At 41.0% G+C, this 24,136-nt stretch overlaps 2 protein-coding genes and 1 long non-coding RNA gene across 3 annotated transcripts; 1 reads left to right on the top strand and 2 right to left on the bottom strand.

Moving 5' to 3' along the window:
- The first annotated feature begins 78 nt into the window (after positions 1–78).
- On the top strand, positions 79–487 carry LOC136473496 (uncharacterized). Its single transcript, XR_010762642.1, has 2 exons — positions 79–148; positions 233–487. It is a non-coding gene; the product is annotated as an uncharacterized lncRNA (long non-coding RNA).
- Positions 488–19,014: 18,527 nt separating this feature from the next.
- On the bottom strand, positions 19,015–20,041 carry LOC136473495 (auxin-induced in root cultures protein 12-like). Its single transcript, XM_066471134.1, has one exon. It carries the CDS (start codon positions 19,962–19,964, stop codon positions 19,206–19,208), a length of 759 nt encoding a protein of 252 aa, XP_066327231.1. The 5' UTR covers positions 19,965–20,041; the 3' UTR covers positions 19,015–19,205.
- Positions 20,042–22,070: 2,029 nt separating this feature from the next.
- On the bottom strand, positions 22,071–23,721 carry LOC136477263 (probable galacturonosyltransferase 4). Its single transcript, XM_066475385.1, has 2 exons — positions 23,154–23,721; positions 22,071–22,643 (listed from the first exon to the last, which is right to left on the bottom strand). Exons 1-2 carry the CDS (start codon positions 23,592–23,594, stop codon positions 22,368–22,370), a joined length of 717 nt encoding a protein of 238 aa, XP_066331482.1. The 5' UTR covers positions 23,595–23,721; the 3' UTR covers positions 22,071–22,367.
- Between the last annotated feature and the right edge of the window lie 415 nt (positions 23,722–24,136).

Raw genomic sequence — 24,136 nt, 5'->3', positions numbered from 1 at the left:
CATGCTATTTTTCAGGTTCTGTTCAGTCTTTTTGGTAGTGTGTGATGCCGAGGATGACATGGAGTTAATTGTATCTTTTTGAAGGTTTTGGTGAACCTGCTGTTAAACCTCCCCGCATGTTGGTGGGTCACCTCATTGTCTTCATTATGTGAGTACTAGCTGTTTTGGCATAAGTTACTCCTGTTTATAATTGTTCATAGATGATCCACAAAAATAACTTCAGATTTGTTAGAGGCCGGCATTCTTTCTCGTCTTGGAAAAACCTCTTCCGTGAAGAGGCCAAACTTCAAGCTTCTAGGATGAGGAATGACAAACGTGCAACTTTTTTCCTTTGTTTAGATCTTCTTTCTTAGGCCCTCTTGGCTTTTTGGCCTACTGTTTCCTCCCTGTTGTGCTACCTCAGCCCTCCGGCTGCTTGGTTCTTTGTAATCGCACTTCCTTTTGTACAGTGTTTTTGTTTTTAATAAAATCCTACGGTAGGAGCATCCCCTGATGTATTTCCCAGTTCAAAATACAAACCTGATTGGAGGGTCTTGCAATACAACAACGTTGGACCATCTCGGTGCTAGCAAACACCAAATATAACAAGTGTTTATTGCTCACCTATCCCAGCTCTAAGATTATAATCTATCATGATTCACGCTAGGCTTAAACTACCAATAATTCCTTAATCTTGTTCTAATTGTCTTGATATTGCATATCTTCACTTGGGCGGCAGAGAACTCCAAATACATGTATGATACCTTTCCTTGAGTTGTAGCAACCTCAAATAGCCAATTGGAGTGGTGTTCATGAGGCCCTCTTTTGACTTTGAATGCATCCGTAGGAGATGTTTGGTTCTCCAAGTTCATCACCGTCCATGTAACTAAAATATTTTTGTCCTCCGTTTGTGTAAAAAAGACTGGATGTGCTATGTTTGGAACTACAAAAATTACATAGTATCCCCAACCTATTTAGATAACCAATGTGAGACTAATTTCACTAGAACAAAACACATGGGACGAATCGAGTCAAAATCAAAACATTGATGGGCCAGTGCATTGTAGACACTGAGGTGGATCTAACGTCCCATAGGGGCCAAACCCGTCGATGACAGTAATGACAAACCATGCTATGGCTAGGTCCTCAATGAAGATGTCCATGTCATCTATGAAGGGGAGGTCTAGGGTTTGGGAAGGATGAATGGAGCTCCATTCCTTTGATGAAGAAGGGAAGACGGAGAGGGGGAGGTAGGGGTATTTTGGTCTAACTTTTTGAGGACAAAAAACTAAGGGTAAGGAATGCATGTCTCAAAAACCCATGACATTGTAATGGCACGACTAGAATATCATGAAATTGTAATGGCATAGATTGAATTAAATTTATGGTAATGACAAGTTTCCTGAGCTCATAGCAAGTTCTTTCTATTTTTTGTGAGAATTTCTAGATGTATCTCTTTTTGTCACTTGTGAAGATTAAGGTAGTGGCCCAAAAAATTGCCTTGAATTAGTAATAGTAAAATAGAAGATGTTGCTCCATGGGGTATGCAATGATACACATGAGAGAAGAGCTCTTGGAACACTTGTATTATTTCAAAATTAGTTTTGAAGGATTTAGTATTTGAGAATATATTGGTAGACAAGAAACCATTCACTGGTTATAGATAATCATTTATTATTAGATTAAGAATGTATGTTTATGTACTTGGTGCTTAGAGCAAGGGGGTTTATTGGCCGAAAGGTTAACAATATTTAGAAATCTAATATACAAAATTAACTATACATTCATCAAAAGTAAGCTTTTGATGTTAGTATCAGTTGCCTAGGGAAAAGTGATGGTTGTGAATAACAATTTTTTTGTTTGGCTGTTTACTTTGGAAGATCCTACATCTTACTAACAACTTTGAATAAATCATGTGCAAGCACTTCATTATATTGTAGTAGATGACATATGGAGTATAGAAATTTGGGACATTAATAAATGTGCAATTCCTCGAAATTCATGTGGTAGTGGGATAATCAAACAACATGTATAAAACATGTTTCTGAATCATGTTTCCTCGTATGGAGATTAGTGATTATGAATTAAGGCTTCTTTGTCCCGTTGTAACACCTTGGGTGTTTAAATACTAAAATATACTATGTCATCATATGCATAGCGCATCATTCATGTATTAGTGAAAATTTTGATGTGCATACACTAAAACAAGTTTACCTTTATGTGGTATGTGTTGAATTGTATTATTTGAATCAAGTTCAAAATTTTGTTTGGATTTGAATTTTCAAGAAAAACCCTGATTTTCAGTATTTAAATCCTACCCAGAAAACTCATTTCAAAATCTAAGCATATTTTGGGGTTGAGCCTAAAAGCAAAAGTGTAGAGCTTGTCAAGTTATATAAAGTTTGTTTTTGGAGTTTTCAAATGTTGTTATGAAAAATTTGAAGTAATTTGAAAAGGCGAAATTCTTTAAATGTCCCCTATTTGAATTCAAATTTGCATTTCAAAATGTAGACCGAATTAGGGGGTGGTTATAAAAGCAAAGTTGTAGAACATTGAATTTTGAGACAACTTTTATTTTTGGAGATTTTTGAGTTTATACAAATTTAGGGAGTAATTTAGAAATTTAGACGAATGGCAATTCTGTAAATATGGTGAACAGTGCTCGCCGCTTAAGCCACACCGCCGGCGTCCTTCTCCTGGCTTCCAGTCATGCCTGTGGCTGCCCTAGGACTTCGCGCTGGCACGAGCAAGCCACTTGCAGTGTCGCCTCCTTGCTCCTTTGCCGCCCTATAAAGCCCTGGAGCCGTCGTCCGTTCGTCTCCTTTCTATTCCTCTGCTTTTCCCGTCGCCACCGCTCAACTCCGGCGAGCCCGCGCCGTCGCTATAGTGCCTCAACCGTCGTAGCCAAGCCAGTCCTAGCTCCGTCTCCTCCTTGCGAACCCAGCCAACCAACTTTGGTCGCCTGATTCCGCCAGGAACCCGCTGTGCGCACCTTTCTTCCTCGCGGTCGGCAACCTCACCGTCGCAAGCGCATCGCCGTGGCCAGCGCGCTACGGTCTGCCTCTGACCTTGCAAAGCCTTGTTTCAGCTTCGTCTCGATGCCATGGTGCTTAATACCTTGTTGCTTGATCGTTTTGTCCACTGCAGTCGCCGGAACACCGCCACCGACGACGTTTTTCTCTGTCGTGTTTGCTCAGACCATCAAACCACCTTGCTATTGCTCCTTCGGCTTGGTCTTTGACTCCAACGTGTTCGGGGTAAGCTACTAGTGCTTCCTGGACCATTTGTTTAACTACTATCGGTCTCCTGTCGCCGGCGTAGCGCAGCCGCACCACCATGTCCGCCATGGACGGCGTCAAGCTCGATCCTCGTTGTAATTGCTTAAGCTAGTGCCTTCAATTGATGCGGGGTGGTGTGGGGAGTGTGTTGGTACCTTCGCCTTGGCCGGAGACCTCATCGGCGGTGGGTTATCGCTGGTCAGCGTGTCAGTTGCCGATGGTCAGAGCCGAAGGTTGAAGATGACATGTGGGGTCGGTTGTCAGTGACTCAGCATTCAAAATGGATTTTTCTATTTTGCATATTTGAATGAATAGTGATAGTTTTTGTTATTTTTGTGTAGAATTATTTAGAGTTCCAAAAATTATGAAAAAAATTTGTGTGACCTCTCTGTGATGTATATTATTTAAGAAAAATATGAAATGTTGTTTTTCAGTACTTTTTAATGTGATGAAAATTGCTCAATTAATTAATAAATGGGTTTCCATGATTTTTCTAGGCTTAATTAATTATCCAAAAATTATGAAATTTGTTTTGCCACTTACTTATCATGTGATGAACCTTTACAAAAATTTTGAAGCTCAATTGGAACAAGTTGATTTATTTCATAATTTTGAATTAAATAATTAATTCATAAAAGCAAATAGTAACCTTTAATGATTTAGGTTTTGTTTGAAATTTTGGATTGAGTGATGACCTTGGGTCATTAGTTGGTAATGATCCTTGGCAATTGGAGTATGTGTTATGAAAAAGGTTTAGTTAGTTTAACTTGCAACTGTACCGCGAAGGAAAGTTGTATTCGAATTGTTAGTTTTGCATCCATCATCAAGCATCATGTTTTGTATTCTGCATCATGTTAAACATGGCATTGTTACTATGTGTAGTGAACGAAGGTGAACACGTGGTAGTTAATCAAGTTGCGGAGGAGGTTAATCCGTCTGTTGAGGTCGGATCGGATAATTGTGGAGCGTCACAGGAACCTAACTTTTCCATCAACGAAGGCAAGCCCCGGATGCATTTAACTCTACCTTGTATTTTACAAATTTTATCGCTTTTGCTTTTATATACTGCATTAAGTGATTAGGAGTCAAGTGGAAACCTAATTGGTGCATTACCAACCTTGTTTTTCCATATCTACCTTGTTACCAGTTTTAATTCGTAAGTGACTAGTTATGCTTAGTCCTGCTTAGCTGGGTGATTACCTGTCACCTGAGAGTTTTAAATGGATCTTTGTTTACTTATGTTATCATGAGATATGAGCATGGGAAGTAATAAATCTAGACCGGGCAGACTCGGTGTGTGAGAGCCACAAGACATGGAGGTCTTGTGAGCAGCTTCTTTCCGCCTGTGTCGATTAAGGTCCATCCGTTGTTGAATTGCATGAGGTGAGACTTTGTAGTACTAACCACATACTCCGGTAAGCCCTAACTCGGCTATTCTATTATGAGAATGGCTACTCGCGCACTAGGAGTGGAGAGATGGCGGGAATAACGTGTACCCACATGGTAATGGGCTGGATTGGTGGAGTCCTGTATTCTCAGGGTGGCGCAGACCCATTCTTGTTTTAGAGGATCCGAGGGTAGGTTGGTATATGTAGGTCGGGGACCTGCATATGTCAGTGTGGTCTGGAATCCCCAGCTGGGTTTATAATCGGTTCGAATCGTCGTTGCTCGTCGGTTATGGAGACTCAACTCACTGTTCATCATCGTAGTTAATAACTAGAACTTGAGTAAGGTTTGAGAAAGTGTGGGATATGAAGTTTCATGATCTCATTACGGATCATGTCAGCTTTGTATATGATCTTTTTGAAGATAAAAATGTTGATATAAAGAATTTTGTTAAAGAGCTTTTACGCAAAAAGAACTTTGATTATTGCTAAAGCCATACCTTAATCCTTGAGCCTACATTCCTGAGTCTTCTCAGTTTTTATTTCAGTTAAGTCTTGTTGAGTACTTTTGTACTCAAGGTTCGTTGACCCTTGTTGCAGGTGAGTCTCATGAGCATGTCTATTTTGGACCTTGCTGCATGACTGTTGTTCCTATCGATGACGATAAGTGAATGTGTGATCCTTGGGTAGGATGCTTATTTTGTGTGTTATGTTTATGTTAATTATGCCACTCCACTACTACTATGGTTTGTAATAATAATCGTACTCAGTTTGTAAGGTTTGAAACAACTGGTTTGTAAACTAAGTTACCGTAAGACTTCTGCTATTTTACTCTGATGTATATATTTGAATAAATATAGTAATACTGCAATGACTCTGTAATGTGATCCTGCTCAGAAATCGTAGATGATTCAGGGTTCCCTAAGGATACCCGACAGACTTCTTAAGTTACTAGGAGCATATGCATAGTCATCAAAGGTCATTGGACAGTAACAATTGCATGTGGGTCCTATAACTTAGGAGGTTCTGCCATAGAATGGTATCAGAACGATCGTTACAAAGTCTTTGTTGTATTGTTTTACAAAAACTTCAAAATGATTTGGGACAAATAAATATAACTTGTTAATTTGGTCCAAATTACTTCTGGCTTATCTTATTTCATTCTCATCATTCCTTAATTGATTAAAAAGGCTTCGTATGGTGGAGTAGTAATCTTATTATGCCCTATATAAAAATAACTGTGGTTATGTACCTTATAAGCTTTGATGTTTTTGTTCATAAGAACGATTCATGCATCATGATTAATTCACTTGTTACTTCCTTCACCCTGAGTCTAGGGTTGGGTAGTGAGTCTGAGTTGAGTTATGTAATCCATCCTGGCTGCTCTTTAGATTTTGATCAGATTGTCTTAATTGGATTAATCTTGCCTTCCTACAGTATGGCTCACACCAAGGTAACACCCCAGTAAGTCCGTTGGACCTAAAGGAGTTCCTCAGTCACCAGCTTGTCCCCTAGAAATGACAGGTGCTAGCAGTAGCAGCTCTAGGCCTGATCCCTAGGTAGAGATACAGAGGCTTTCTATAGAGTTAGCATAGGCTACTAGGGATAGGGCCTTGGATGCCATCCGGGTGGGCAAGTTAAAGGATCAATTGAAGTGTCGCACCACCGCTCATAAGAACTGCGAGCGTATGTTAGTTCGTATGGTGGAAGGGAGAAATGAGGCTTGGCATAAGGAAGATAGTAGCTAGAGCTAGAATGCATGAGCTAGAATTTTATGTAGAAGATTTAGAAGAACATAATACTACTTTGCATGAAGAAGTCCATAGGCTGAGCAACCTCCTGGATCCAAATCATGAACCTCAAGCTGATGCAATGGACCATGGTGTCATCATTGCTGATGATGATGAACTTGAAGAGGAAGAAGAAGAAGAAGATCTAGAAGAATTAGTGATGGCCATGAAGCTAGATGAGTTCCTTACTTTGAAGCAAGGGGATCAAATGGTTATGCAATATGTGGGTAGATTCAATCACCTGTCATAGTATGCATCTGAACATGTCAATACAGATGCCAAGAAAAAGAAATGGTTCATGAGAGGACCGAATACCAAATTATAGACAATGATGACTGCATGTGCCAATGTTACTTATCATGAGGTAGTGAATATTGCAATTGCTTCTAAGAAAAAGTATCGGCGGCATAAGGAGATCAAGAAAAAGAAGAGTGTGTCGTCTGGATCTTTTGGTGGAAATCAAAAGAGGCAAAAGATAATCTATCATCTAGTCAACCATTATCGTCCTCCTTATCGTCTGCCGCAGTTCCAAGCCGGGACAATAGTCAAATATCTGTCCTGCTATAACCTACCCAAATTCACAGCAGACAAATGCTCCTGGTGGCAATGCTCCAACGTCCCTAGGGTCACAATTATCCATGTTACAATTGTGGAAGGTCTAGTCATTTCTCTAGGGAGTGTCCGTATCCCAAGCAGGCTAATCAAAATTATCAGAAGGCCCCTGCCAATCAACAACAGGGTCAAGCACAGAACAAGAACCACAATCAGAATGCTCAGAAGGGCAAAGATGAAAGGAAAGATAGGACGGGTGTTCTATATTCAAGCTGGGGAAATTCTAGAAGGGGAGCCAGTGATGATGGGTATGTTTCCTGTCGCCGATCACCCTGATGTTATGCTTTTTGATTCTAGTGCATCTCATTCATTCATCAATAGAACCTTTGTCATAAAGCATGCAATTCCAATTGGGGAAACAAAGGAAAATTTCTTTATACAGTCACCCGAGGGACGTCTGTGTACTAAGGAAATGGTGTACCAGGTATCCATAAACCTAGGTGGGTATATTTTTCCCTACTACCATGATTATTCTCAAGGATCAAGATATAGATGTGATCTTGGGAATGAATTGGATGTATCAGCATAAGGCTGTTATAGATGCATTGCATAGGACATTAAGGGTGAGTTTGCCTGATAGTAATTCTCAGCTTCTTATCTAACTTCCAACCTTAAGGAGATCAGTGGAAAGAGTTTGTGCAACTTTTGTCAAGGAGATTAGGGATATCCCGTAGTTTAGTGAATTCCCTGATGTTTTTCCTGAGGATTTACCCAGGTCTACCACTAGATAGGGATGCTTCAGTTTAACATAGAGTTAAAGCCTAGAATAGCTCCGATCTCTTAGAGAGCGTATAGGATGCCTCCCAAGGAATTAGTCGAGTTGAAGACTCAGGTTGCAAGAGTTGATTGAGAAAGGATTTATTCAACCTAGTTCATCACCTTAGGGATGCCCTGCAATTTTTGTGAAAAAGAAAGATGAGACCCTAAGGTTATGTGTTGACTATCAGTCCGTTGAATGAAGTGACCATTAAGAATAAGTATCCCTTACCTCGGATAGACTTGCTTTTTGATCAACTGGCCGGAGCCAAAGTTTTCTCCTAAGATTGATTTAAGGTCAGGCTATCACCAAATCAAGATTAAGCCAGAAGATATTCCCAAAACTGGCATTTACCACGAGATATGGATTATATGAATACTTGGTAATGTCTTTTGGTTTCACAAATGCCCCAGCTCATTTCATGTATCTGATGAATTCAGTGTTCATGCCTAAGCTAGACAAGTTTGTGGTAGTGTTTATTGACGACATCCTAGTTTATTCCAAGAACAAGAAGGAACACGTGGAACATCTTAGAATTGTCCTGACCCACTTAAGAGAACATCAATTATATGCCAAATTCAGTAAGTGTGACTTCTGGCTTAAGGAAGTATAGTTTCTTGGACATGTCTTGTCAGCTGAAGGAGTTGCTGTTGATCCAAGCAAAGTTAAGGATGTGCTTGATTGGAAACCGCCAACCACTATTCATCAGGTTCGGAGTTTTATGGGAATGGTGGGGTATTACCGTCGTTTTATTCTAGATTTCTCTAGAGTATCTAAGTGCATCACTAGGGTTGTTGAAGAACCAAGCCAAGTTTGTCTTGTCATCTAAGTGTGAAGAAGCTTTCCAGACTTTGAAGAGATTGTTAACCACTGCACTAGTATTAGCACAACCAGATATCGAGAAGTCATTTGACATTTATTGTGATGCTTTTGGTATTGGTATTGGATGTGTATTGATGCAAGAAGGCCGAGTCATTGCCTATGCTTCCAGACAACTTAAGCAACATGAAGAGCACTATCCCACTCATGATTTAGAGTTAGCAGCAGTTGTCCATGCTCTGAAGATTTGGCGGCATTACCTGCTTGGTAATACATGCCATATTTATATAGATCACAAGAGTTTAAAGTATATCTTTACTCAATTGGATTTGAACATGTGATAGAGAAGATGGTTAGAATTGATTAAAGATTATGACTTGGAAGTACATTACCATCCTAGGTAAAGCAAATGTAGTTGCAGATGCCCTCAGTTGAAAGAGCCATTGCAATTGTCTGATAGTAAGAACAATGGGTTTGACTTTATGCCAAGAGATGGAAAAGTTGAGTATAGAGGTAATTCAACAAGGTAGTTTAACCAATATAACTATTGAAGCCACTATTCAAGATTAGATTATTGCTGCTCAGAAAGAAAACAAGGGTATAGCCCATATCAAAGAAAGAATCAAGAATAAGGAAAGCGGAATGCTTCAAAGTAGATGATGAAGGTGTGTTATGGTTCAAGAATCGCTTAGTGGTACCAAAGGTTCTGGAGTTGCGACAGTCAATTCTTAAAGAAGCACATGCTACTAGGTTATCTATTCATCCAGAAAGTAATAAGATGTACCATGACTTGAAACAAAGGTTTTGGTGGACCAAAATGAAGATAGAAATTGCCTGGTATATAGCCAAGTGTGATACTTGTGAAAAGGTGAAAGCTATACATTTGAGGTCTGCTGGAGAGTTACAACCATTACCTATTCTAGCTTGGAAGTGGGAGGATATTAGTATGGACTTTATTATTGGTCTACCCAAGACATCAAAAGGTTTTGACTCAATATGGGTCATTGTAGATCGACTAACTAAGTCAGCACATTTTCTTCCAGTCAAGAGTATATATTCTACTATCCAGTATGCCAAGATGTATCTAGCAAGAATCATGAGTCTACATGGAGTACCAAAGACCATTGTGTCAGATAGGGGTACACAGTTTGTCTCTAGCTTTTGGAAACAACTGCATTCTTCATTGGGTACCAAACTACTGTATAGTATAGCTTATCACCCACAAACCGATGGTCAGACTAAAAGGGTCAATCAAGTACTTGAAGATATGTTAAGATGTTGTGTTCTTAACTATTCCAATAAGTGGGATAAATGTTTTCCTTTGGCTGAATTCTCATACAACAATAGTTATCAGGAGAGCATTAGAATGGCTCCATTTGAAGCACTCTATGGTCGTAGATGCAGAACATCACTGAGTTGGTATGAGCCCGGAGAAAGAAGGTTCTTTGGAGTTGACCTTGTGAAAGAAACAGAAGACAAGGTTAAGCAAATACAGAGTAATTTGAAGATAGCTCAGTTCCTGACAAAAGAGTTATGCAGATAAATGATGTAGACCATTGGTGTTTAACAAGGAAGATTTTGTATATATGAAGGTATCACCAATGAAGGGAGTTACCCGTTTTGGTGTTAAAGGCAAGTTGGCACCTCGATATATTAGGACCATTTCAAATTTTAGAGAGGTATGGAAAAGTGGCATATTGCTTGAAATTACCAGAACATCTCTCAGCCGTGCATGATGTGTTCCATGTTTCTCAATTAAAGAAGTGTCTCCGAGTGCCTGAGCAGAATGTTGAGGTTGAAGGAGTGGAACTTAAACCTGATTTGACCTATTCCGAATATCCTATCCGAGTTCTGGATCAGAAAGACCAGTGTTACTCGAAGGAGGACAATCAAGTTCTACAAGATACAATGGAATCAACATTCCGAAGAAGAAGCTACTTGGGAATCTGAAGATTACTTGCTAGAAAAATTTCCATAGTTTCTTGCGTCAATATAGAGTAATGTTAGTTGAGCTCGGTTGTTGCAAGTTATGTTTTGTAAAGGGACCTCAGCTATTTTATGGACAGATTTTGTATGTGTTCGTGTGACACATTTCCTTTTCCATTACTTACCCTATAGCTTTGAATCTTGGACGAGATTTCTTTTAGGGGGAAGGATTGTAACACCTCAGGGTGTTTAAATACTAAAATATGCCATGTCATCATATGCATAGCGCATCATTCATGTATTAGTGAAAATTTTGATATGCGTACACTAAAACAAGTTTACCTTTATGTGGTATGTGTTGAATTGTATTGTTTGAATCAAGTTCAAAATTTTGTTTGGATTTGAATTTTCAAGAAAAACCCTAATTTTCAGTATTTAAATCCTACCCTGAAAACTCATTTCAAAATCTAAGCATATTTTGGGGTAGAGCCTAAAACAAAAGTGTAGAGCTTGTCAAGTTATACAAAGTTTGTTTTTGGAGTTTTCAAAGTTGTTATGAAAAATTTGAAGTAATTTGAAAAGGCGAAATTCTTTAAATGTCCCCTATTTGAATTCAAATTTGCATTTCAAAATGTAGACCGAATTAGGGGGTGGTTATAAAATCAAAGTTGTAGAACTTTGAATTTTGAGAAACTTTTATTTTTGGAGATTTTTGAGTTGTTATACAAATTTGGGAGTAATTTGGAAATTTAGACGAATGACAATTCTGTAATATGGTGAACAGTGCTCGTCGCTTAAGCCACACCGCCGGTGTCCTTCTCCTTGCTTCCAGTCACGCCTGTGGCCACCCTCGGCTTCATGCTGGCACGAGCAGGCCACTGCGTGTCGCCTCCTTGCGCCTTTGCTACCCTATAAAGCCCTAGAGCCATCGCCGTTCGTCTCCTTTCTATTCCTCTACTTTTCCCATCACCACCGCTCAACTCCGGTGAGCCCGCACCGTCGCTGTAGTGCCTCCACCATCACAGCCAAGCCAGTCCCAGCTCTGTCTCTTCCTTGTGAACCCAGCCAACCAACTTTGGTCACCTGATTCCACCGGGAACCCACTGTGCGCACCTTTCTTCCTCGCGGCCGACAACCTCAACGTCGCAAGCGCATCGCCGTGGCCAGCGCGCTACGGTCTGCCTCTGACCTTGCAAAGCCTTGTTTCAGCTTCGTCTCGATGTCGTGGTGCTTAATACCTTGTTGCTTGATCGTTTTGTCCACTGCAGTCGCTGGAACACCGCCACCGACGATGTTTTGCTCCGCCGTGTTTGCTCAGACCGTCGAACCACCCTGATGTTGCTCCTTCAGCTCAGTCTTTGACTCCAACGTGTTTGGAGTGAGCTACTGGTGCTTCTTGGACCCTTTGTTTAACTGCTACCGGTCTCCTATCACCGGCGTAGCGCAGCCGCACCACCATGTCCGCCATGGACGGCGTCAAGCTCGATCCTCGCTATAATTGCTTAAGCTAGTGCCTTCAATCGATGCGGGGTGGTGTGGGGAGTGTGTTGGTACCTTCGCCTTGGCCGGAGACCTCACCGGCGGTGGGTTATCACTGGTCAGCGCGTCGTTGTCATGGTCAATGCCGAAGGTTGAAGATGACATGTGGGGTCGGTTGTCAGTGACTCAGCGTTCAAAATGGATTTTTCTATTTTGTAGATTTGAATGAATAGTGATAGTTTTTGTTATTTTTGTGTAGAATTATTTAGAGCTCCAAAAATTATGAAAATTTTTGTGTGACCTCTCTGTGATGTATATTATTTAAGAAAAATATGAAATGTTATTTTTCAGTACTTTTTGAATGTGATGAAAATTGCTCAATTAACTAATAAATGAGTTTCCATGATTTTTCTAGGCTTAATTAATTATCCAAAAATTATGAAATTTGTTTTGCCAGTTACTTATCATGTGATGAACCTTTACAAAAATTTTAAGCTCAATTGGAATAAGTTGATTTATTTCATAATTTTGAATTAAATAATTAATTCATAAAAGCAAATAGTAACCTTTAATGATTTAGGTTTTGTTTGAAATTTTGGATTGAGTGATGACCTTGGGTCATTAGTTGGTAATGATCCTTGGCAATTGGAGTATGTGTTACGAAAAAGGTTTAGTTAGTTTAACTTGCAACTGTACCGCGAAGGAAAATTGTATTCGAATTGTTAGTTTTGCATCCATCATCAAGCATCATGTTTCGTATTCCGCATCATGTTAAACATGGCATTGTTACTACATGTAGTGAACGAAGGTGAACACGTGGTAGTTAATCAAGTTGCGGAGGAGGTTAATCCGTCTGTTGAGGTCAGATCGGATAATTGTGGAACGTCGTAGGAACCTAACTTTTCCGTCAATGAAGGCAAGCCCCGGATGCATTTAACCCTACCTTGTGTTTTACAAATTTTATCGCTTTTGCTTTTATATATTGCATTAAGTGATTAGGAGTCAAGTGGAAACCTAATTGGTGCATTACCAACCTTGTTTTTCCATATCTACCTTGTTACCAGTTTTAATTCGTAAATGACTAGTTATGCTTAGTCTTGCTTAGCCGGGTGATTACCTGTCACCTGAGAGTTTTAAATGGATCTTTGGTTACTTATGTTATCATGCGATATGAGCATGGGAAGTAATAAATCTAGACCGGGCAGACTCGGTGTGTGAGAGCCATAAGACATGGAGGTCTTGTGAGCGGCTTCTTTCCGCCTGTGTCGATTAAGGTCCGTCCGTTGTTGAATTGCATGAGGTGAGACTTTGTAGTACTAACCACATACTCTGGTAAGCCTTAACTCGGCTATTCTATTACGAGAATGGCTACTCGCGCACTGGGAGCGGAGAGATGGTGGGAATAGCATGTACCCACATGGCAATGGGCTGGATTGGTAGAGTACTGTATTCTCGGGTGGCGCGAACCCATTCTTGTTTTAGAGGATCCGAGGGTAGGTTGGTATATGTAGGTCGGGGGCCAGCATATGTCGTGTGGTCTGGAATCCCCAGCTAGGTTTATAATCAGTTTGAATCATCATTGCTCATCGGTTATGGAGACTCAACTCACTCTTCATCATCGTAGTTAATAACTGGAACTTGAGTAAAGTTTGAGAAAGTGTGGGATATGAAGTTTCATGATCTCATTACGGATCATGTCAGCTTTGTATATGATCTTTTTAAAGATAAAATGTTGATATAAAGAATTTTGTTAAAGAGCTTTTACGCAAAAAGAACTTTGATTATTGCTAAAGCCATACCTTGAATCCCTGAGCCTGCATTCCTGAGTATTCTCAGTTTTTATTTCGGTTAAGTCTTGTTGAGTACTTTTGTACTCAGGGTTCGTTGACCCTTGTTGCAGGTGAGCCTCATGAGCAGGTCTATTTTGGACCTTGCTGCATGACTATTGTTCCTGTCAATGACTGATAAGTGAATGTGTGATCCTTGGGCAGGATGCTTATTTTGTGTGTTATGTTTATGTTAATTATGCCACTCCACTACTACTATGGTTTGTAATAATAATCGTACTCAGTTTGTAAGGTTTGAAACAACTGGTTTGTAAACTAAGTTACCATAAGACTTCCGCTATTTTACTCTGATGTATATTTTGAATTAATGTTGTAATACTGCACTGACTCTGTAATGTGATCCTGCTCGGAAATCGTGGATGATTCGGGGTTCCCCGAGGACACCCGACAGGACTTCTTAAGTTACCAGGAACATATGCATAGTCGTCAAAGGTCATTGGACAGTGAACAAGTGCATGTGGGTCCTATAACTTAGGAAGGTTCTAGCCACACCCGTGGACTGAAAGAGGTTTTTCCTCATATATATGGAGATCATGTCTACCAAATTGTTGGACATGGTCTTAGGTATAGTGTGGTGGTTTGGAGATGAGGTGAGATGAGATGGAGCGCATGCACTTTGTGCGTGTTTTGTTTAGACACATGAAGGGCAGAGTCATCCCACCTAGAATATATTTTCATCATATGCACGATGAGCTCGTTCCTATAAAAGAAAGCATATTTACTAGTGCATCCCTCACGGCTGAGCTCATTGGTGGAGGAGAGGAGGAAGAGGTGCGGGGAGGAAGAGCAATCCAAAGGTTGAGGAACTGCTATGAGCGAGCTCGGTCGGAGGTAGGGTGCGGTATTGTTTGGACAGAGGTTGAAGAAAGGGAAAGAAATGTGAGAGGCTGGCAGGTGTCACCCTCCTTATCCCATTTTTTATGTCCCTAAACCAAATACACAATAAGGATCATCCTATCTTTTAGACTGAAGGCACATTGGCCCAGCTTCTATTGAAAGCTTTAACAGAGTAACTGCTGGGACTACCAGCTTTACAAGAGAATGCCTAGACCCAAGCTAACAGTATCAACGACACAGCAAACCACCACGCACACCTAATGCAAAAGATTAAAAAAAACACTGACCAAACAGAGGTGCATTTACAAAAGCTAGATGACCCATAACAGAAAAGAAATGAACATCTTCGGGGTCTTCATCTTCATCAAAAAACATAAGTCACTAGGCTGACAGCCCCTCCTCCAGTTCTCCCAGCGCTACCTCCATCTTGCTGCGGTCCTCCACCTTCGTTAACCTGATCCACTATTTTAAGAAACCGTAAGCTCTATAAGCAACTTGTTTAGGGGATTTATCAATAATATTTGAGGAAACTAGGTCATTCCTAGAATTCCACTACTAAAGTTATCACCCCCTCTCTTCCAAATCTTGATAAGAAATAATGGATATTGGGATTTTAGGCCAGCCCAGACTATCCCTCACCCAACTTCCTGGTCTGCAACCTTTTCTCCATTTTCTTAGCAGCATCACTCAATTCAGCCATGGAGAGTCTACTGTCACTAATAGGAAGGCCCAGATACTTCATAGGGAACTTGCATAGTTTACAATTGAAAGCATCTGCCACCTCTTGTCCTAGCTTCCTCTGATAAGCCAGCATTAAAAACTTCACTCTTAGAGTAATTAATCCTCATTCCAGACATCTCTTCGTAGCAGAATAATATGAACTTAAGATTTATGATATCCTTCTTGGAATTTTGTAAGAAAAGTATAGTATCATCTGCATATTGCAAATGTGTTAGACCACCCTCAACTAACTAGGTACCACTACATGTATGACCCCTCTTGACTGGGGATCTCCCTGCCTAAGCCCCTTGTAGCTCCTAGAATAAGAGCCAACTTCACCATTTAAGTTCACAACCACTTTACCCTCTTGCACAGCGCTGATCACCAAATCAATCCACTTTTCACTGAAATTTTTCCTCAACAAAACATCCCTCAGGAAGCTCCAGTTCACCTTGTCGTAGGCCTTCTCAAAGTCAAGTTTTAGTACAATTCCTTATTTCTTCTTCACCCTCAACTCATGTAGGACCTCATGAACAATCAACACACCATCCAAGATGAACCTCCCAGGGATAAAAGTTGTTTGAGCTTCACTAATTACTTTACTAGCCACATTGTTTAGCCTCAAAGTAAGAACTTTAGTGATAATCTTATAAATCACATTAAGCAAGCAAATTGGTCTAAACTGTTTAATTTGGTTAGCCCCCTTGATCTTAGGAATTAGTACTAGCACCCCATAGTTGAGCCTAGCAATGTCCAACTTGTTCTGGTGCAGCATTTGAAGCATCTCAAAGATATTATCCTTTACCAAACCCCCAAAAAGATTTGAAAAACTAGAGTGGAGAAACCATCAGGCCCAGGTGCAGAGTTAGCCTTCATCTCCTTGACAGCATTTTTCTAACTCCTCCATAGAAAAAGGTTTAATTAAAGCTTGATTGTCTGATGCCTCCACTCTTCCTTCAAATCTCCAGAAATCTTCCCCTAGTTTGATTCTGGGATCTCTTTCACTTCCAAACAATCCCTTATATAAATCAGCTATGTATTTCTTCAGGTCCTCTTTCTCCTCAATCAATCTATCCCCATCAACCAAACTCTTTATTAAACATTTTCTCTTTCTGCCATTTACCACCCCCATGAAAATACCCCCTGTCACCTTGCAGCAGCCAATTCTCTTTCTCCTGCTTCTTTGCCACATTAATTCCTTAGCCTCATAAATAGCTACTAGTTCATTCTCCTTCTCATATCTGCCCAGCCATTCCTGACTGTTCAAGACCTCTGCTTTCTGCTAGCTTATCCCACTCCTCAATACATGTCAATAGTTTTTTGTTTTAGTTTCCTCTGATCACTCCCCCAATTTCAGCTCCATCCTTTCAAACTTCTCCTAAGACTTGAGGCCAAAATCTTCAAATGATCTAAAATATATTGTTTATTCCTTTGAGGCCATTTGTCTACCACCCACTCCCTGAAACCTTCCTGTAACAACCAAGCTAACTCAAATCTAAAAACTGATGATCACACTCTACTATCACTTTCAGTTTGGACTAATAGAGGGTATGATCAGAACCTAATCTGGTCAAGGTCTACACTGTAGCTAATGGAAATTGAGAGTCCAAATGTGTAGAAACAAAAACTCTGTCCAGAACTGCCATAATTGGATTCTCTTGCTTATTTGTCCAAGTATAACTACCACCATGCCTGTGAAGTTCTCTCAAACTAGTATCATTCACAAATTGATTAAAAATACGAACCAAATTTCTATTAATGACCCCATTAGATTTCTCTGCCATATCTCTTACCAAGTTGAAATCCCCACCTACAATTACAGGGTTCTGCTGAAATCAAATTTCCTCCATAAGCTCCTTCAAAAAGTCAGTCTTGAGCTCCAACTGTACAGGGCCATAAACATTTAAAATATCCCACTTAAATTTAGAATCAATAGATTTCAGACTAAACCTTTGGAAATAACTACCCTCCTTGTAGTACAACACCTCCAAAGAATCCTTGTTAACCCTAATAGCAAACCACCAGATCTCCCCCTAGGAGCAATCCACCTCCAATCCATGTATTCCCCTCTAACTAGATTACTTAGCTCTCTTGGCTTGAAAGATTGTTTGATTGTTTCTTATAGACATATTCTCCTAGCTGTACACAATAAGGATCGTCCTATCTACACAACTAAACAAGAAATGAGATCATCTCATTTGAGAAATCAGAGATAGGGTCATCTCATCACTAGCTATCTTCAAACCAAACACAACCTTATATATTCAGAAAAGAAAGAGATCTTTTAGATAGTCCATGGCTCCCGTAAGAAGTGGAGAGGAATAGGTCAAGGCTTTGTCCAAGCACCTCGATCCCTCGAAAGGGACAAACAACTGCACTGAGCATGAACTGGTCCTCCTCCATGGCTGCACCCAGGCCAGATTGACCGCCTGAGTGTCTCCGTGGTGGTCGTGGTCACCAACTTGTCATGGTAGAGGCCGGTGTGGTGTGCCATTGACGAATCATGCCACTATCCCTGAACCATTTGCTGCTGCATCCGTCCAAGCTTTAGAGAGCACAGCCACCATGATGAAGAAATACTTATTATTAAGTTGCATGTAACTACCACTTCAACCCAAAAGCTTAAGCTTATGGGAGAGGTGGGCAATTCACTTATATTCCAACACTCCCCCTCACATGGAGGCTCCCTCAGACCTCAAACGTGGAATAGGAGCGAACAATAATTATTTTATTTAATTATGCTAACCAGGATTCGAACTCGAGACCTCTGACATCATATTAAGTTGCATGCACCTAACAGTTCAATTCAAAAGCTAAAGCTGATGGGGAGATGTGGCAATTCACTTATATTCCAACACTTATGACTGTTGCTGCTCTTTCTCTCCTTCAGTGCTATTTTTTTATGGAACGATTGAAGAACACTCCATTGGTAGGACCTCTATTTTGGAGTCTTTTTTCCTTTTGGGCAGCGCATCGAGTGACACCACAGAGTTGACAATCATTCAATGATTCACGCCTTAATCGATTTGATGGGAATTGAAAACGATTCAAAGGAATTAAGGGGATTAACTGAACGAGTCTTTGAGAACATAAAAAAATAAAGGGTGTAAATCGATGTAAAAAAATAGCGACCTCAAAACTTCATTGCGGAATGCCTAGAGCACCGAAGGTTTAACATTTGCATCTTCGAAAATGGTGTAAAGCTAAAGTAAAATTGTTGCCCAGGAACTCGGCGAGTGTTAGTCTCAATAGGAAGTTTTATGACACAGTTACAATGAAATAAAACTCTCTCTATCTCTCTTCACATTTAACCTGCCAGCTTATGACGTGTCACAATATTAAATAAGAATGGAACATGTTTGAAAACCCTATTGAGACGAGCTTTAAACAATTTTTATCCAAAAACATGCAATACGGTTTTGTCCGTTCAATTTGTTTTACTACCCCGTTGAGAGAAGAATATAGTTCTAGAATAATGTTAAATAAAAAAATTAAAGTTTTTACTAAGGTTATATAAAAAATACTGACATTTATCATACTAAATAAATAAATATATTTTATATTATGTTTATTTAGAGTCAGACATGTTAGTAACATTTTCGTAAATTTAGTTATTAAGTTTAAAATAGTTTAATTTTAACTAGACCTATTACATTATTTTTTGAGACTGAGATTGTATTTATCTTTATTGCATCAAGGAAGGATGGCAAGGTAGGAGTAGAATACAAACCATAATGACACACAAAAATAAAATGAATGATGTGGTACATCAGCAGCTATCCTACCATCGCCCAGAAACCCAGCAATGCCAGTACAACGTGTGCCGTCGGGGAGACCCTGTGCGTGCCTGCCGCCCGTGGGATCTGCCTGCCTGACGGCGGCCAAGAAGACGACCTGTCGCTGGACGGGCCGCCGGCGTGAGCTGGAGGGCTTGCGGCAGCCCCGACAGTGAGGACGAGCTCGCCCATGGCAGCCAGGTTTTCGGGGGCCATGGCGTGCACATTGGGCGCTCCTCTGGTGACGGAGGACCCGACCTGCCACACCTGGTTCACCACCTCCATCCCCTTGCCCAGCTGCAGCGTGGCGTACAGCCGGATCCTCCCGCCGCTGCCCACGTCGGCGGCGAGGCCGTCGGCGGGGAACGCGATGGGCGTCGAGGCGGCGCCGACCGCGTAGTAGCTGGTGATGTTGTAGGTTCTGACGGTGGGCGTGGACGCGGACGAGGAGGCGCCGCCAGCGACGAACGCCAGCAGCGCCTGCGTGCCCACCATGCCGTTGTCGCCAGTGGGGTTGATGCCCCAGGCCACCCACCCGCCGGGCGCTGCCGGCACGGCCACGAACGCCAGCGACAGCGACGGCCCGGACGCATCGTCGTAGTAGGTCCAGTGCAGCGCCGCGCCGAGCTGTAGGAGGTCCTGGCACGTCACGTAGGTCTTCCCTGATGGGAAGACCTCACTGGTGCACGCGGACATGGCGGCCGGCAAGGCCAGAGCGAGCAGGAGCACCACGAGCTGGTGCACCGTCGCCGAAGCCATGAACAGTTGAAGCTGATCCCCTGGCTACTTGTACTTGAGCAACCGCCTCTGCTTCTGCTAGGTGCTGCTCTGTTTTACTACTAGCAAGTGGAGGATTGATTCGACTGGATCAAGCGTAATAATGCTGTGGCGACTTGCGACGTCCAATGAAAGTATCAAAGGTTGGTTAATGGATATGTGATGGACAACCAAACATCATGCCTGGAGAATGGTCTACTTTGGTGGACGTGTACAACGGGTTGCCGGAGACGTTAGTATTACGGGCGCCGTCAGATTTTAATTGTCTCTCCATCTCTCTAAAATATCTCTCCATCGCTTGCTGCTGCGTCATGCGCTCGTTGCTGCCATCTTTCCCGCCGCGCACCCCATCTCGCGCTGCGCAGCTCCTCTAGCGTCGCGCTCCATCCCCCCGCTACGCTTGCTCCAACTCGCTGCGCGCTGCGCACCGTGCCCCGTCCTCCATGCGCCGAGGTGCTACTAGGGTGCTACCGTGGTGCTGCTGCCGCCGCTGCTCCCCACCAGAATGTCGTGGCCGCTGCAATGCGCGATCTCTGCAAGAAGATGTTGCGATGAAAGCGAATGTTGCAAACATATGTTTCAAGTGTTTCAGACATTTCAGGGGTATGTTGCAATTGTTTCATATGAATGCCGCAAAAGTAGATCGGGAATATTGCACATGTTGTATATGTTGAAAGTGCTTCAGAGGCATGTTGGAAGTGTTTCAGAGTCAAACATTCTGATCTGGATGTTGCATATGTTTTACACATATGTTGCAACAATATATTCCAAATGTTTTAGTTGTTTGAATATCATGTTGCAATAAGTGTTTTCTTGTCACAAGTTGCAAGTGTTTTATATGGATATTGCATATGTTTCACACATATATTGCAAGTGTATGTTCCAGATGTTTCATCTGTTGCATACGTATGTTGCATTCAACTGTTTCATTTACACATCTTTCATGTTGTTTGGAGAGTTATGGGGCGCGGAGAGTGATGGTAGCATGGCATGAGCACCGGGGAATGGGGCATAGCGAGTTGGAGGTCAAGGTGCGCGGCGCGCCGGTGTCCTACGGACGGGGGGGGGGGGGGGGGGCGCTCAGGGCCACGGTCGGGGCACGACGGGGGCGGGGTGCGACTACGGGGTGGGCGAACTGCCTCGAATCGAGGCAGATAGGGCAGGCTGCGGGTGCGCCTGTCCGGATGCCCACGCGCTAGCACCTCCCATTGTAGTTTTGTCCAGAGTTAAATTTGTCTAATTTGATCAAATTTATAGAAAAAAATATTGATATCTAAACTATAGAACAAATACACTGTCAAAATATATTTCATTGTGGAAATCTAGTTTATTGTTGTATATGTTTGAGTATTTTTCTATAAACATGATTAAAGATGGAGAAAATTGATTTAGGAAAAAACTAAAATAACTTATAGTTGGGATGGTGGGACTATTTTCGGATTATATCTTCTTTGTTAGTATATTTGTTCCTATAGTTCACAATTGGAATGTTGTGACATATGTGTTCAAAAATAAAAAGGTCAAAAAATAAGCTTCGCATTCCTCAACTGATATAATCAAGGAGTTGCACCTAGACTAGGCAACAAGTCGTGGTAATAAATAAGTAAATAACAGTGTCCTCGTTACAATTTATAGCACGAATGTCAGACGTCAATAGAGATTAAGCCATTAAGGCATTGTTTATTTGCTAGTAGAGCACCCTATGACTGTCACACTCACACCTTGTACCTTACTAAGAAAATAAACATTACAGCTGCCGCAAGGTGTAAGGAGCTGCTGATCTATACCAACAAAATGTTAGACCGTGGAGAAATGACATGACAGTCTGAATTCCCAAGTAACCGTGGCTCACGACTGCTCAAATTCATAACACACGTAGGTCGATTAATGTAAGAATGACATGATAACCAGTCCAAGATCTTCTGGACAACAATATTTAATAGGACACGCAAACTTCAATCTGTACAATGGCACTGAAGTTCTGCTACTGTTTCTGTCCAGAAAAAATTATAATAAAGGGCAACATCGCAACAAACTCAAGGGTGCAATGCAATATCATACCCAGTTGAATACCTACTAAATTGTTGGGAAAGTCTGCTTCCAAATTTCATATCACCACGTTTGCAGAAAACATTCAGTACATAAAGGCGATATCACATAAGAGCATTGCACTATCTAAATTTTTCCCTGCTCTAAAAACATTACAGCTATATCTGCAATTATGCTGAGGGGTCTAACAAGACGCACAGGAAATAAGAGATCTTGTTAACAGCTGAAATCTAAAGCAAGAATCAAACTGAATACTATGCTGACTACACTAAAGGGCACATCGACAGAAAACAAGCTATTGGTTATGTCAGAAGGGATTAGAAGGACCAGGTTCCTTCATGGATTAATGTTGCATTCCTGCAGGAAAGATTGGTCATAATCCAGATACTTGGACCAGTAGCTCCGGAACTTGGGCAGGCCAATCTCCAGCCAGGGCTTCATGTTGCCATTGTAATGTATGACCGCAGCACGCTCAATGTCTCTGCTGTTTACATGGGGATTGTAACCTAGACCAAGAACATGCCATGACCGGCTGAGGGGAAATGTCTTGTTCCAGAATGTGATCAAACCCGGAGGGAGAGTACCAAGTTTCCAGAGCGATCTATCTTCATTCTGCAAAAAGATAAAAAAAAAAAGAGGAAACAACTTAAAACTACTCAGTACTGAATCATAATCAGTGCATGTAACCAAAGTTCCCATGAAAGAAGACAAACAGAATAGAATCAAATATATTTGAGTGAATATAAGTTATGAAACAAAGTTTTCTACATTATTTAAAACAGAGAAAAATTGTTCAAAAATATTTATATACATTCTCTATAGAAATTATGGTCCCAAATCTTTTCTTGAGTTTTAATGTCCCCATAATGTAAGATTATCTTCTCTGGTGGCACAGTATAGACTAACACTCCGCAGAATATATGGTTCAAATCATTGTGGGTATTTCCAGTGCATCCTTTCTAGGTATAAACCCCAAGAAAGTTCTAGTTTACTACTGAACCCTAACACAAACAAACACTGCTACTCACAATTGCAGCACAGTTAATTTCTTTTTCATGAACATAAATGAGAAAAATGAGCTGACATAAATAACCCAGTGTGACAAGGGTGTGAGAATCTTACAAGCTTCTGCCACAAGTGATAGACTTGTGTTATGTTCTGCTGCCTCCATTCAGCCAGGTCAAACACATTCATTCCAAAAGCCCAACCACAAGCATGCGGGTCAAAACTCTTGGCGATAATAGGATTTGAAAAATTCAGGTATCGATCATAGCAATGGAAATTCTCTCCACATGTCTCAACAGCACCATTTATCTTCCCCTTCATATTGATTGACCAAAGGCCAGTCAGATCCTTCTTTACTACTATGTCATCATCAAGAAAGACCATCTTCTCAAGCTTTGGATAAATCTCAGGTAGGTAAAAACACAGATGATTAAGGATTGACAGGTACTTCGGGTTTCGATATTTCAAGTTTGAATCTGAGTTTGCATGATTCGTTCCGAAGTAGTAATCAATCATGGATTGGGACCCAAGTTGTTTGTACTGGATTGTAGTTGTCATTTAGCCATGTGAACTCCCCAATATGCTGTACTTCAATTGTTGCTTTCCCCGGAGGATTAGAGAGGAACCACATCCTCATTGGAGCATAATTCAGTTTGTCAGTTACTATGTGGAAAACATGATCAGAAGGATGCTGGAAACAATAGTTCCACTCAGTATGATGTCATCATTCAGTTAAAAGTCAAATATAGAACCATATACTAAACTTACATACCTTAGCATTTAACACTGTCGAATTAACAACAACCGCTGTTGCTAGTATATTATCCGAGAACAAGGCATAATGATACAGTTTTGGTTTAATGAGTTTTTGTTGGTTTGGGAACTGCTGCCGAACAGGATCCAATGAAACGTATTCATTAGCTAGTCTCAGGGGGAGGCAGTGAAGACCTTTAGGAAGGGTTTTAGCTGCAAGTTGTGTCAGAAAAACAGTCTGCTTTTTGTGTGCATTGTAACACCCAAATTTTACATTTTCTAAAAAAAAATAGTCAAATTGATTTAATTAAGCAAATTATGTGAGCATTCAAACATAGGAAAGTAAT

This window comes from Miscanthus floridulus, chromosome 8 (genome assembly GCF_019320115.1).
Source record: "Miscanthus floridulus cultivar M001 chromosome 8, ASM1932011v1, whole genome shotgun sequence".
Classification (NCBI taxonomy): domain Eukaryota; kingdom Viridiplantae; phylum Streptophyta; class Magnoliopsida; order Poales; family Poaceae; genus Miscanthus; species Miscanthus floridulus.
Note: the sequence above shows the minus strand (reverse complement) of the source record. Positions and strands in the feature narration are given on the sequence as shown.